We start from the raw sequence: 14,932 nt of genomic DNA on the forward strand, positions 1-14,932 counted from the left end.
TGCCATAATGGACTCATTGAGCAGGGAAGGGCCTTAGAGATCATCTAATCCAAAGTCTTAATTACACAGAGGAGGAAAATAAGGCCCATGGAAATGAGGTATGTTGTGCTGAGGTCAGGAAGGTGAACTCTAGGCCAGGCCTCTGACTGTTCCTTCCTCAACAGTATACAAGTTTGCCTTCCTCAGTAACTGGAATGGTTTAGTGTTTTTAATAATTAACACTGTTGAGAGTTTCTCTGCCTCTCTATCTCCAGGTCAGGTGAGTGCACATCCTATCAGATTTCATCAGTTTAAGGCTGCATGCCCACCCCTTCCTGCAGTGGAATTGAACTCAGATTGCCCTTGCCTAGTAAACCACCCCAGGGCAAGAAAAGGCATAAGAGCTCAGTATAGCAGAGGTGCCTAGCCAATAGTAGATCCCACAAAAATGGGTTATGAATATCTATATATCAAGACACAGAAGTATTCTAATTAAAATATCAATTGTAGGGACACTGGGTGGCTCAATCGGTTGAGCACCCAACTCATGATTTCGCCTCAGGTCGTGATCCCAGAGTTGTGGGATAAAGCCCCACATCAGGCTCCATGCTAGGTGTGGAGCCTGCTTGAGATTCTCTCCCCTGCTCACATGTGCGCTCTCTCTCTCTCTCTCTCTCTCTCTCTCTCTCAAAATGAAAGGTTAAGGGTGCCTGGGTGGCTCAATCATTTAAGCTTCTGACTCTTGCTCTTGATTTTGGCTCAGGTCATGATCTAACAGTTCATGAGATCAAGCCCCACATCAGGCTCTGCACTGACAACGTGGAGCATGCTTAGGATTCTCTCTCTCCCTTGCTCTCTGCCCCTCCCCAGCTCATGTGTGCACATCCCCCCCCCCAAATAAATAAATATATTTTTTTAAATATCAATTATATAAGTAGGTATTTTATATATTATTTCTAATAGGACTCCATATCTCAAAAACTCTAAGGATAACAATTTCATTTATATATTCATTCCAAATAATTAAATACATAGGAATAAATTTTACCAAGAAAATGAAAGTCTTGTTCACTGAAAACTACAAAACATTCCTAAAGGAAGTTAGAGAATACCTAAATAAATGGAAAGACATCTTATGTTCATGGATTGGAAGACAATATTGTTAAGATGCTGGTATTACCCAAAGAGATCTAGAGATTCAATGCAATCTGTCTTAAGATTTCAGTGACCTCTTTGCAGAAATGAAAAAGCCAATCCTCAAATTCATATGGAATTGCAAGGGGACCCAAATAGCCAAAAACAATATTGAAAAAGAAGAACAAAGTTGGAGGATTCACACTTCCCAATTTCAAAACTTGTCTCAAGAATTGCAGCAATCAAAACAGTTTGGTACATTTAGAATGGACATATAGACTAATGGGATCGAATTGAGTCCAGAAATGAACCCATACATCTGATTTCTTTATGGGAGTGCCAAGAACATTCAATTAGGAAAGAAGAGACTTTTCAACAAATGGTTCTGGGACAGTTAGATATCCACATGCAAGAGAATGAAGATAGACCCCTACCTCACACCATATATAAAAATTAACTCAAACGGATCAATGACCTAAATTTAAGAGCTAAATAAGACTCTTAGGAAAAAAAATAGAACTTAATCTTTATGACCTTAGATTTGGCAATGGATCCCTAGATATGACTGGCCCTAAAGCACAGCAACAAAATTTTAAAAATAGATAAATTGGACATTAAAATTTTAAAACTTTTGTGTATCAAAAGACATTATTAAGAAATTAAAAAGACAACCTACAGGATGGGAGAATATATTAACAAATCATATATCTGACAGGACTCTTACAACTCAATAATAAATACACACAACCAATTAACAAATAGTCAAAGGACTTAGCTACTGTAGTATTTCTCCAAAGAAGATATATAAATAGTTGACAAACATGAAAAAATGCTTAACATCTTTAGTCATTAGGGAAATGTAAATCAAAACCACAATGAGATACTACTTCACACTCACTAGGATGGCTATAATTTTTATTTTTAATGGAAAACAGCTGTTGACAAGGATGTGGAGAAATTGGAATCCACCTACTATGGAAGACAGTTTGGCAGTTCCTAAAAATGTTAAACACAGAAGTACCATATGACCCTGCAGTGCCACTCCTATGTATATACCCAAAAGAATGGAAAACAGATACATGTACATGCATAGTCACTGCACTGTTATTCACAATGACCAAAACACAGAAACAGCCCAAATGTTCATCAGCAGATGAATGGATAAACAAAACATGGTATGTATCATACACACAGACAAAAAGTCACATATTGTATGATTCTGCTTATATGAAATGTCTGGAATAGATAAATCCATATAGAATGGTTGCCAGGGATGGGGGTTGGAGGGAATGGAGAGAAACTGGCTAATGGGTAAAGAATTTTACTTTGCAATGATGAAAATGTGTTTTTGGAACTATATATATAAAGGTGGTGGTTGTACAACATTGTAAATGGACTGTGTGCCAATAAATTGTTCACTTTAAAATGCTTAATTTTATATTAATGTGTATTTCCCATCAACAAAATATTTTCAAAAAAACTAAGAGCATGATTCATTTCAGGATAGCCAAGTGTCTGGTGTACTTAAGGCTTATTTACCCCTTTAAACATCAAGACCTTTTATTATAAAAACCACATGCTAAGACACGGTGGTTTTGTGTCCATTGTAATGAAATAGTTGACATAAGTCTTTGTTATTGAAAATAAACACTTCTATATGTACCAAGCATTGTTCTTAGGCCTTTATATACACTAACTTACTTAATCATCACAATAACCCTATAAGTTTAGCATTATTTTTTTTTAATTTTTTTTTTTTAATTTTTTTTTCAACATTTATTTATTTTTGGGACAGAGAGAGACAGAGCATGAACGGGGGAGGGGCAGAGAGAGAGGGAGACACAGAATCGGAAACAGGCTCCAGGCTCTGAGCCATCAGCCCAGAGCCTGACGCGGGGCTCGAACCCACGGACCGCGAGATCGTGACCTGGCTGAAGTCGGACTCCCAACCGACTGCGCCACCCAGGCGCCCCTAGCATTATTTTTTTAATCCATGTTTTACAGATAAGGAGACCAGGGCACAGCAAGGTAAACTAGCACGCCAAAGTCACACAGCTAATAGGTGATAGAACTAGAATGTGAACCCAGGATGCCTTGATTCAGAGCTGTGCTTTTAACCACTATATTATACTGTTTCTTAATATCTTTCTGCATTATACAATGAGCTCCATAAGGGCAGGATTCAAACCTCTGCCATGCCCAGAGAAAATCTGACAGTTACATGGCAAATGAGTGAATGAACAAATAAAAATTAAACAGACTTTGTAGCAATATGGTTAAGGACTAAATGTTTGTGTCCCCCTAAAATTCATATGTTGACACTTAATCCCCAATGTGATGGTGTTTTAAGGTGGGGGCCTTGGGAAGTGTTTAGGTCATGAGCCCTCATGAATAGGATTAGTGCCCTTATAAAAGAGACCCAGAGAGCTCCCTTGCCTCTTCTGCCATGTGAGGTAAGAGTAGGAAAACAACAGTCTCTGAACCAGGAATAGGAACAGGGCCCAGATCAGATGCCAAATCTGCTGGTATCTTGATCTTGGACTCCCCAGACTCCAGAATTGTGAGAAATAAATTTCTGCTGTTTCTAAGACGCCCAGTCTATGGTGTTCTGTTCTATAGCAGCCCAGACAAACTTAAGACAAATATTTTGTCAGTTAGAGACTTTTGTAGTTTCTACTTGGCTCCCACTGGTGTTTCAGAGGTGAGATTATATATAAAATCACTGTGCGAGGTACTACAGGCTGTTCTCAGATAAATAAGATGAATATGGTTGAGTCTTGAGACCACTGAACTATTAAGAAATTAATCTTTATTTAAATTATATGAATTAGGAGAACTCAGAAACTGATACATCTATAAATTTAACTACTTTAGGGACACCTGGGTGGCTCAGTCAGTTAAGCATCTGACTCTTGATTTCAGCTCAGGTCATGATCCCACAGTTGGTGGGATCAAGCCCTGCATCAGGCTCTGCACTGACATCCTGGAGCTTGCTTGGGATTCTCTCTCCCTCTCTCTCTGATCCTCCCCCACCCAAAATAAATAAACATTAAAATATTAAGTAAATGTCACTATTTTATAAGACACCCCCCCCAATAAAATGGGGGTGATGATTTTTAATGCACAAAGAGCTTTATACATATATTAAAATTGATGACTAATTTTTAAAGCTAGCTAAGAGCCTCATCAATGGTATTCAATGCCTATAGAATGATTCATTTTATGATGGCATTATGGCCAAAGAAAGCCGAACAGGGCTACAGAATCACTCAAGCATTCTAACTCATACTGGGAGCAAAGGACAGCAAAAAACCCACCATCTGGTTGTGTTTTGATGCTGCATAAGCAGATCTGTAAGTTTTCTCATAGTCTTCTCCTTCATGTACCATTTTGCCGTTTTGAGCTGACCCCTCCAGCCAACATTGTTTTCTTTCAGATTTGTTAGCAAAAGTACTTTAAAATTTGTGTCATTTTCCAACGTTAATCAAGCAGTCTGCATGTTTCCATACACAGTCTGTTACAGAAGATACAACTTGTCTGGAAGAACAATGCAGATAGTCCCTGGTCCCTTAGTGCCTGATTACCAGCTTGATTTGTTATCTGCCATCTGGGGAGAAAGATGGGATATCGAAAGAATGTGTGCATGGCATACTTCTCAGGATATAGCCGAGCAAAGAAAAACCAAAGACGAAAAGTGGAGGACTTGGCAGCTGTTTGTAATCTAGGTCAGCTGTTGTAAGGGGCTTTCATCATGACCGTTTACTGAGCATCCCCTTTGAGCCAGATGGTGATACACCATCGGGATTCTCTCATTGGTCTCTCTCCCACACTAAGAATCCTTTGGCAGAATTGTCTTTCTTTCAGTTCCTAGAATGCACTACAGCCCTTCTGCCTTCAGAGTCTTCAAATGCTGTGTTCCCTCCACCTGAATGATCACTCCATCTACTTCAGCTGGCCACTTTCTGCTTATCTTACATGATTCAGCTTAAATGTCTCCTTATTATAAAAGACTTTCCCTGAGACCCATTACCTCTTTCATAACACCTGGAACTTTTCTTTCAGAGCATTTAACAAAATACAATTAAATTGTTATTTATAGTATAATTTATTACATATTCCCTACTAGATGTGAGTTTCCAAGAAGACCAGGGACAGGGTCACTCTGGCTAGATTCCCAGCCATTAGATAAGCTCCTGGCACATAGGAGAGGCTCAATAAGTATTTGCTAAATGATAAAACGAGTAAATGAATGAATGAAGGCAGACCATGCCCTCTATGTACTCACAGTTTAGCGCTATTTAATTTGTATGTAGGATCTATGCTGCTTTTAGAATTCTTATTTTTTAATTAAGCCATGAATGCTAAAAAAAAAATAAAGTGACCTAGAAATTGGGCATGGAGAAGGGGTATTTATTGGTGAGCTGGGTGGTGGGGAGCCGAGTTAACTTCCACTCCAGTCTATCAGAACATCCAACTCCCAGGTCGTGAAGCTCTTTCATAGTTTGGTTTCACAAAAATGAGACTACGGGGCGCCTGGGTGGCGCAGTCGGTTAAGCGTCCGACTTCAGCCAGGTCACGATCTCGCGGTCCGTGAGTTCGAGCCCCGCGTCAGGCTCTGGGCTGATGGCTCAGAGCCTGGAGCCTGTTTCCGATTCTGTGTCTCCCTCTCTCTCTGCCCCTCCCCCGTTCATGCTCTGTCTCTCTCTGTCCCAAAAATAAATAAAAAACGTTGAAAAAATGAGACTAAAGGTCCTTTCCATGTATTCCTCCACAAAGTTTGAGAGCCAGTAGTTGGTAAATGGGCTTATTAATAGTCTTTATTTTAAAATAATAAACCAATAGTTTTTCTTTGATTTTGCCTTTTATTTCAGGTTTTATACTGCCCACAGTTTCCCTCGATGAACAATCTAATAAATAGTGAGACAATCATGGGTGCAAAGGGAGAGTAGGTACATAGAAAGGAGAGATGACACAGCATTTTACTGTGAAATCTGATTTGCATGTCAACCACATTCCTGTAAAATTCAGGCTGGAGTTTTGTAATAGTCTCTGCCTTCGAATTTTGATTCCCAGGGGTTAGCTGCTTATTTCTCGTTAGTTGGAAACTCAGATTTTGTTTGAGATACATTTCAAACTTTGTGCAGCATTGTTCCCTATACCATCCATGCAGTCCCTACAAGCTCAAGTTTCCATGACTTGTCATTATGTGACTGAGAATGCATCATTTTATTTCAGGGCCTTTTAGCCTTCTCTACCTCTTTTAATATAAAATCTTAGTTTATCAATATTAGCATTGTTGTGGAAATTACCTTTTTCTACCTCAGAGGAGTTTGGAATGATATGTCAGATATACATCTGGAGTTAGTTTATTTACTTTTCCAAATGTTCTATCTCGAGAGTTTATTTACTCAACTACTTTATATTGATTTTCTAAATGTCAATGACAAATAAGAAATGGACCAACAAAGAACACCTGAAAAGTAAGATTTGTAAATCTACTGCATCTTTAATGACTGGAGCTTAGGACACTTAGAAACCATTACATTACATTACATTACATTACATTACATTACATTACATTACATTGTTGATGGGTATTTAAGTTTTTAGTTAAATGATTCATTTCCTTTTCAAGATTGGAACATGAGGATCTAATTAGGAAACTGCCACGACTTGGGTGCATATAAACCTAACATCATTTGCCTTTATAAATGTGGTTAGAGTTTATACTTACATAAGATGTTTTTCAAGGGATGCTTGGTTGAATTTTTCTTATTACTTACATTCACATATACATGCACAATTTTTTTCCACCAAATTCTAAAATTAGAAATTTTACTTATAAAAATTAAATACCTATAGACATTTTCATGTAGAAGAAAATAAAAGCTACACTTAAGCTAAACCATCAAAAGTTATTTTACACTTTGGTATATTTCATTTTAGCCTTTTTGCCATTCACACATCTTATTTATTGATTTTCTACAGTAGAGTTAGAGTTTTATATATATTATTTTCATTTAACCTCCTATCACAAGTCTTTCCCCTATCATTAAGCCATCTTCATAAATAGAATTTCTTGTGGCTTTTTACTGGTAATTCAAGTTGTTTATTTTTCAGAAATTATAAACACCTATTTATATAGATCTTCATCTGGGTTTCTGATGTTCTTTTACTTTAGAATAGATTTGTAAAGTAAAACTACTCAGTAAAATGGCATGTACATTTTTAAAGCCTTTTATACATATAGTAAAATTACTTTTGGAATGCTAATACCAATTTATAATTCCTGCTTGCTACATATGATGAGACTTAATATCTCTGCCATAAAAGAGGTCCTACGTACAAATAAATAAGAAAATAATATTCTCATACCTAAATGAGTTAAGAACATGAACAGAAGATTTACTAAACTGAAAATTTGCATATCCACATAAGTATATATGAATGATATCAAATCTCATTAGAAATACAAATTACAGTAATAAAAATACTATTTTAATAATAAACTGTTCTTTCTTTGAAAGTATTAAAAGGTAAGATGTTAACATTAGGGGAAGCTGGGTAAAGAGTATTAGAAACTCTACTATTTTTGTAACTTTCATAGATCTAAAATTATTTCAGTATAAAAAAGTTTAAAAAATTGCTTTATTCATATAGGGGCTCTAGGTACTTATTCAATTATGTCATTGCGTGTACTGATCTCATATGAATGAGCCAGCATACTCCCAGAAATCTGCATCAGAGCGCCCCTAACTAGATCGTTTCTTGAGTCACATTTCTAGTATTGAAACATAAGTGTAAAATATATTCAGTGATTGCTCTCATTTATTGCACAAGTCTCCGAACCTGCTGTGTATGTTATACACCTTATCTCATTTAATATTTCATACAGTCCTAGAAGGGAAGCAGTGCAATTACAACACTCATATACAGATGAGAAAGCCGAGGATGTAAGGTCATGTAACTCGTTCAGAGTTATACTCTAAAAATATTTTACTTTAATTGGTTTCATTTATAAGGTATGTGCATTTGGCAAAAATGACTTACATTTGGGAAATGAATGTTTGCCTCTGTTTTCAGCTGGATATGGGGTTCCCTTTCCAACCAATGAACCTACAGACATTATTCCTCGAAGCTGCCAGCTGACAACAGATGTTCCACAAGTCACACAGCTGCTAAACATGACTAAGCTCCGCCAAACCGAAATAAAATTTGGAGGTCATCCCCTGAATTCAGCAGAATCAGGTATGCACTCAGACACCTAAATTATAAGCATATTTATTTGTAAGACCAAAAAAAATAAGTAAACAAAAAAACAAAACGGAAAAAAAACGCACTGCAATGATGCTTTATAGCTTGAAGTTAAATACTGTCACTCCAGCATCGACCCGTGTCTGTGATAAATCATTGTAAACTTCTCTTTAGCAACTAAAATACTTTCTCAGTTTTTACATACCAAATCAAAACATCCTTGGTTATTCCTCTCCTTTTCCTGTATGCTTCCAAGCCCAGCCAATTATCCCTCCTAAACAATCTGTCTCCAACTCTATCCTGTTGCTACTTTCATTGATCTGGTCCCCACCGTGGCCCTAGCCTCCCAGTTAATCTCCACGTTGCCGTCAGAATTATCTTTCTGACTGTAGAAATAGAAATGTGATCCTGGGGCGCCTGGCTGGCTCAGTCGGTTGAGCGTCCAACTTCGGCTCAGATCGTGATCTCGCGGTTTGTGGGTTCAAGCCCCGCATTGGGCTCTGCACTGACAGCTCAGAGCCTGGAGCCTGCTTCGGATTCTGGATATCCCTCTCTCTCTGCCCCTCCCCCACTTGTGCTCTGTCTCTCAAAAATAAATAAATGTAAAAAAAATTTTTAAAAAAAAAAAAGAAAGAAATGTGATCCTGTTGCTCTTTGATTAAAGACCTTTAATGCCCTTTCCCACCATTTTAGAAGACAAAATGAAACACCCCTTGGGAACTCACACAAAGCCAACCTCCCCTAGCCCAACCTCCTCTAGAGTTTCATGTCTCATACCCCATGTGTGACTTTCTGACCACTCTCTGTGGGCTTGTATACGTTCATATTTGGGGATTGCTGTTTCTTGGCCTAAAACGGCTGAATCCAACTTCAGCTCAGGTCATGATCTCGCGGTTTGTGGGTTTGAGCCCCAGGTCGGGCTCTGTGCTGACAGCTCAGAGCCTGGAGCCTGCTTCCGATTCTGTGTCTCCCTCTCTTTCTCTGCCCTTCCCCTGCTCATGCTCTGTCTCTCTCTCTCTGTCTCTCTGTCTCTTTCTCTCTCTCAAAGGTAAAAAAAAAAAAAAAATGCATTAAAAATTAAAAAAAAAAGAAACCTAATATTCTTCAGCTGAGTGGTTCTCATCTTCCTGTTTGTTAGAATCATCTGGGACATTTTAAAAATAACTTATGTAAAAAAAAAATTATTTTTTCCTAATGTCTGTGATTCATCTCCAGAGATTCTGACTTAATTGGCCTTGGATGGATATTTAAATGCTTTCAGTGATTCTGATGTGTAGCCTGGGTTGAGAACCACTGGATCACACATCCAAACAAAGCTGTGGCTCAGCTGACACTCACATGGAAGTAATCCTGAGGAAAGTGAAATGATGGTCATAATAAGGCACTTACAGAGAAAGAAGTAGGTCCTGAAAGTATTCAATCAATACTTGCATAAATTTTTATTATAAATAAATATAAGACTTATGGAAGTGTAAGATGGTGCAAACGACTAAGCAAAGACAAGGAGATAGCAAAATACATGGGTGAGTTTTCTGAGGGATTAGTAAGTATGAAGAATGGCCTCCGAAGGCTGAATGGCTGGGTCAGAAGAATACCTGAAGAGTATTCTCCTCCTACTGTCCTAAAGGAGAGACACAGTAATGCCCTTTTTAGGAAGATGAATTTGACATCAAGATTCAAGATGAATCTTTAAGTCAGGTAAAACCAGAGATTAAGAAATACAACTCAGATGTCTTTACAGCCATCTGAGCAAATAATGTCAGTGATGACCCTGAGTAATGCTACAGGAGAAACACAGGCGGGACTTGTTGATTCCCAGGTAACAGATGGGGAAAAGAGCAGGGTCAAAGTTTGAGAGAGGTCAAAGTAGAATCCAGAGAAAGGAGCTAGCATGATGAAATGAAGGAGTTACAGAAATGGACTGTTTCACTCTCTATTTATCCTGGATTTATTTATTATTGGTATATTTTCTATATGTCGATCATCATCAGCATTACATGTCCTAAATTGTATATTCCTAGAGAATTGGGACCTATTTTGTAACTTTTTCAGTTTAAACCTTGTCAGGGGACTATGTGTAAATAGACACTATATTCCTAAACCCTTTATTATGAAATTTCCAAACTTCCAGAAAAGTGGAGTGAAGATGTAATAAACCCCCATGTTCCTATCACCTGCTTCCATAATTGCCAACTTTAGGCAAGGCATTTTGGTAGCACAGGGCACAGGTCGTGAGAAATTGTGTATTTTTATAGGTACTATCTTTAAGGGGGGCAGGGATAGACAGAAACATAAATGGATGAAAAAGATCTCACTAACCAGACAGCTGCTGTAAACACCTCAGGTCACAAATCAATCTTAATGGAAGATTCACCACAGAATGAAATGAGTTACAGTGTTTGTTTTTTTTTTTTTGATAACCAAACACTCTATCTGTATCTGATAGGCTATGAATGCTTTCAGTAACAGTAATGACTAAGCTGTAAAGCCTATCAAATATAAGAGCAATTGTGAATACTCGTTTTTCTTTTATCTCTCTGGCTTAATGTTTTAAGAATTAATTATGTCTTTAAATGAAAACGCAAGTCTATATCCAGATTTTTTTAGTATCTTTTTTAAATTTAAAGTTCAAGGACACATGTAATGCCTGAGATTAAAGAGGAATTTGAGTAAATGTCAATTGCATCATTAACTCAATCTTATAATTAAACAGAAACTTTTTCGTAGGCCATATTTGATCCTAACTTGTAGAAGAGGATATTAGTATATATTTTGCAAATTCCATGAATGGGATCTCAATTGATAGTAATAGTCAACTTGAGTCATGTATACAGAAAATTAATAATCATCATCTAATAGCAAACTTCTCCTGCCCTGTGAATCCCAATTTCTATTCCTTTATAACCATAAGGGTTATGATTGTTTCTCTTAACGTAAATCCCATTGCACATGCAAGGCAGCTAAGATTACTTGAAAATAGAGTAGTCTCCCTTTATCTGAGGTTTCAGTTACCTGTGGTCAACTGTGGTTCACATCCTTGTGATGTATCCTCAGAAAGCCAGTAGTAGCCTAACTCTAGGTCACACGCCTACATCATCCATCTCACTTCATCTTATCATGTAGAAATTTTATCATCTCACATCATCATAAGAGTGGTGAGTACAGCACAATAAGATATTTTGAGAGAAAACATATTCATGTAACTTTTATTACAGTATACTGTTATAATTGTTCTATTTTATTATCAGTTATTGTTGTTAATCTCTTACTGTGCCCAGTTTATAAATTAAACTTTATCAGAGGTATGTATGTATAGGAAAAAACAGTATATATGTGGTTTGGCATTATTCATAGTTTCAAGCATCCATTGGTGGTCTTGGAACGTATCATCTGGGGATGGGAGGAGGCTACTGTATATTGAACTTTGTGGTTCTCTTTCTACAAATACTTTGCAGTTGCTAATTTTGTCATTTGTGGGCTTTGAAACTTACTATAAATGAATATAATTATAATTATTCTTCTCTGTATAAGATATTTTATTTGAAAGGTGCAGCTAATGAATAATGCCCAAGGGCAGACTTCCTAATCTTGGAAAAGCCAGAAGATATTTCTTCATTTTAACTATTTGTTTTTGTGTCTGTCTGAAAAATGGATTCCCCATGATGAGATTTTGAATTGCATGAGAAAATTACTGTGTGCTCTTATAATTGACTGTACAGTACTCATGCCAATTGTGTTTTTTATTATAAATGCACACACTGAGAGCCCAGTGAAGCTGCCACAGAAAGAAGTAGTTGCTTCCTATGGATGCTTTCTAGTATGTTCCCTTGAGCAAAAGAGGAAACCTTGAAGCTTCCATTTTAGAGTGCGTTTTGCTGAATGTCACATAACTTGATCAAGAGCACCAATAAAATTAATAAGATAATTGTGTTTCCCAAAAGCCAACGTTCCCACACTTCTGCTCTGTTCACTTTGTCAGTTCCCAGTGCACATTAGCTAATGACTGTTAGCCTGCAGAGAATTGTGGGGTCTTTAATGATCTTATTTTCATTAATGGGACCCCAGTTTAATTGAACCAGAGAATCTGTCTGGTTATTGAAGTTGAGCATTCGGCTACTAATGACAAGATGCAATGGTCCACTAAGCACAAATCAAAACTAGTAATTTGCTTAAAAATTAGAATGCAGTTTTCCCAAGTACCCTCCTTTCCACAGCAGAGGTCTTAGTGGGCTTCTACTCCTTTTTTAAATAAGAAGAGACTGGAATCTCTATCTCACAGCACAGTTGCACATAGGTAAGTTAATGCATTTAGCACAACCCTGAAATAATCATCTAACTATAGTTGGCACTGGTGAGATCCTTATTAGAATTTCTTCTTTGGGTTTCACATTATGAAAGCAAAATTCAAATCAGGTAACAAAATTCACTGTAAAGTAGAACCTAAAAGAAGAAGGATTTGAATCCTGACTCCAGGAAAAAACAAAACAATTTTTTAAACTCACACTTTCAGTAAAGCCTTGTCTTAAGATTATTGGTTTAAAGAGATGTCACAATTTCTGGATCCAATGTCTGATAATAAGAGTAAACTCCACTGTCTCTTACATTTGAATTATATATCCTCTTTCCCCATCTTTAGCAAAAATAAGGCATAACTGGTCATATTCCTTCATTAAAAATTTTTAAGCATGAAAGGAATTTAGTCTGGGTATTGATCAGTATCTGTGAAATTCGTTAACAGCAGAAATATCACAAATCATACATAGAGTGAATTTTAATTTTTCTGTGATATTTCCACCAAATATTGATGAAACTTTGATATATAAATATTACTACAATATTAAATGTGAAAAACACATCTAATCCATTTGATAATTGTGCTACTTTTGCAGGACTGACTTGTTCCAACCTTTCCATTTCTCCTTTAGATGTCTATTACAGCATGGGTTATAATAAAAACCTGTGCATAGTAGGGAGTTGATTAAATACCCAGACAATAAGATATTATGGATACAGCTATACAGATGACCTGATCTGCTTATGATGGTCTGGAAAGGTCTCAAAGCTGTGTCAGTGAAGCATGGAAACATAGGATGCTATTTCTGTATGAGCCCACTGACTTAAGTAAATAAGATAGCTACCTAGGAATGCTGGTATATGCATACATTTTTTTAAGGAAATACAAAAAAATTTACAATGACCTTTAAGAACGAGGACTAGTAGAGGCAAGGGGCAGGAAGATAAGACTTTTACTTCTCATGTCTTCCTCCCTTTAGAGAATTTTAACTTTCTTAATTCATGATTTGTGATATTACTAGATGTATTATGTTAGAGCAATTATGAGACATTTTTAGTTTCTTCTATATGCTTTTCTGTCTTTTGAAAAACCCAGAGAATTGCTATAAAATTAAAATATATTTCTTTATTTAATGTCAGTATTTTCATTTAAGATATATATTGGGAAGTAAATCCAAAAGTAGTGACAAAATAAAATCTTTTAAGTATATAGTTAAATATTAAATTTCTTTATGATATAATAGGGAAATATGTATTTTAACCTATACTGTATTAGTATGAATTATGCTCACATACATTTTTACACATAGTTCACATAGTGGTGAACCTGGGACTGTAATCATCAAGGTCCTCATCCTCTCTGTAACATCACTCTGCTTTCGTTTCCATCACAGCACTTATCCTTACCTGGTATCTTTTTGTTTACTTAATTGTTTGCTTATTGTTGTGTCCCCAACTGGAATGTGAGCTTCAAAACTGCAGGGGTCCTAGTATCCCTAGCACCTAGCTCAGTCTTTAACACTTACAGGAACTGAATAGATATTTGTGAATTAAGTGATCAATGAGTGATGCTAGCCATATAATTTGAGCAGGTGAGTATATTAAGCAGCAAATCATCACCACTAATATTTAGTGAGTTTTTGCTATATCTTTTACATAGTGTATTAGTCAGGTTTCTCCAGAGAAACAGAACACACACATATATACAACTTACATATAATACAGGCTTTGATAGATAACTTCCACCATTAGGTTTTAGAATAAAGAGAGAGAGACCTATCATAAGGAATTGGGTCAGGCAGTTTTAGAGACTGAGAAGTCTCAGGATCTGCAGTCATCAAGCTGGAGACCCAGAAGAGCCGATGATATAGTTCCTGTCCAAACCCAAATGCCTGAGAACCAGGAGACCTGATAGTGAAAGTGCCAGTCGGAGGGCAGCTGCAGACTTCTTAAGGAGTCAGGCAGAGAGATCAAATTCTCCCTTCCTCCACTTTTTTGTTTTATTCAGCCCCTCCATGGATTGGGTGATGATGCCCACCTACCATGGGGCTTGGGGTGGAATTTACCAATTCAAATGTTAATTTCATCCAAACTTGCCCTCACAGTCACTCTCAGAGTCATAGTTAATCTGGGCACCCTGTGGCCCAGTCAAGGTGATAGATACATAAAATTAGCCATCACACATCATTTATCCCATTTAATCCTCTGATACACCTTTTTGTGTAGAAACCATCAGAATCACCATTTTGAAGATAAGGAAACTGAGGCTCAC

At 36.9% G+C, this 14,932-nt stretch overlaps 1 protein-coding gene across 20 annotated transcripts in view; it reads left to right on the forward strand.

The window, feature by feature from the left end:
* CFAP20DC (CFAP20 domain containing) overlaps positions 1-14,932 on the forward strand; it is a 240,243-nt gene that overhangs the window by 123,358 nt on the left and 101,953 nt on the right. For all 20 annotated transcript variants that reach the window (XM_058726364.1, XM_058726363.1, XM_058726354.1 and 17 more), the window contains one exon: positions 8,197-8,361. In XM_058726364.1, coding sequence (XP_058582347.1) covers positions 8,197-8,361 — 165 coding nt within the window. The remainder of the gene's footprint in view (positions 1-8,196; positions 8,362-14,932) is intronic.

The sequence above is a fragment of the Neofelis nebulosa genome, chromosome 4 (assembly GCF_028018385.1).
Source record: "Neofelis nebulosa isolate mNeoNeb1 chromosome 4, mNeoNeb1.pri, whole genome shotgun sequence".
Classification (NCBI taxonomy): domain Eukaryota; kingdom Metazoa; phylum Chordata; class Mammalia; order Carnivora; family Felidae; genus Neofelis; species Neofelis nebulosa.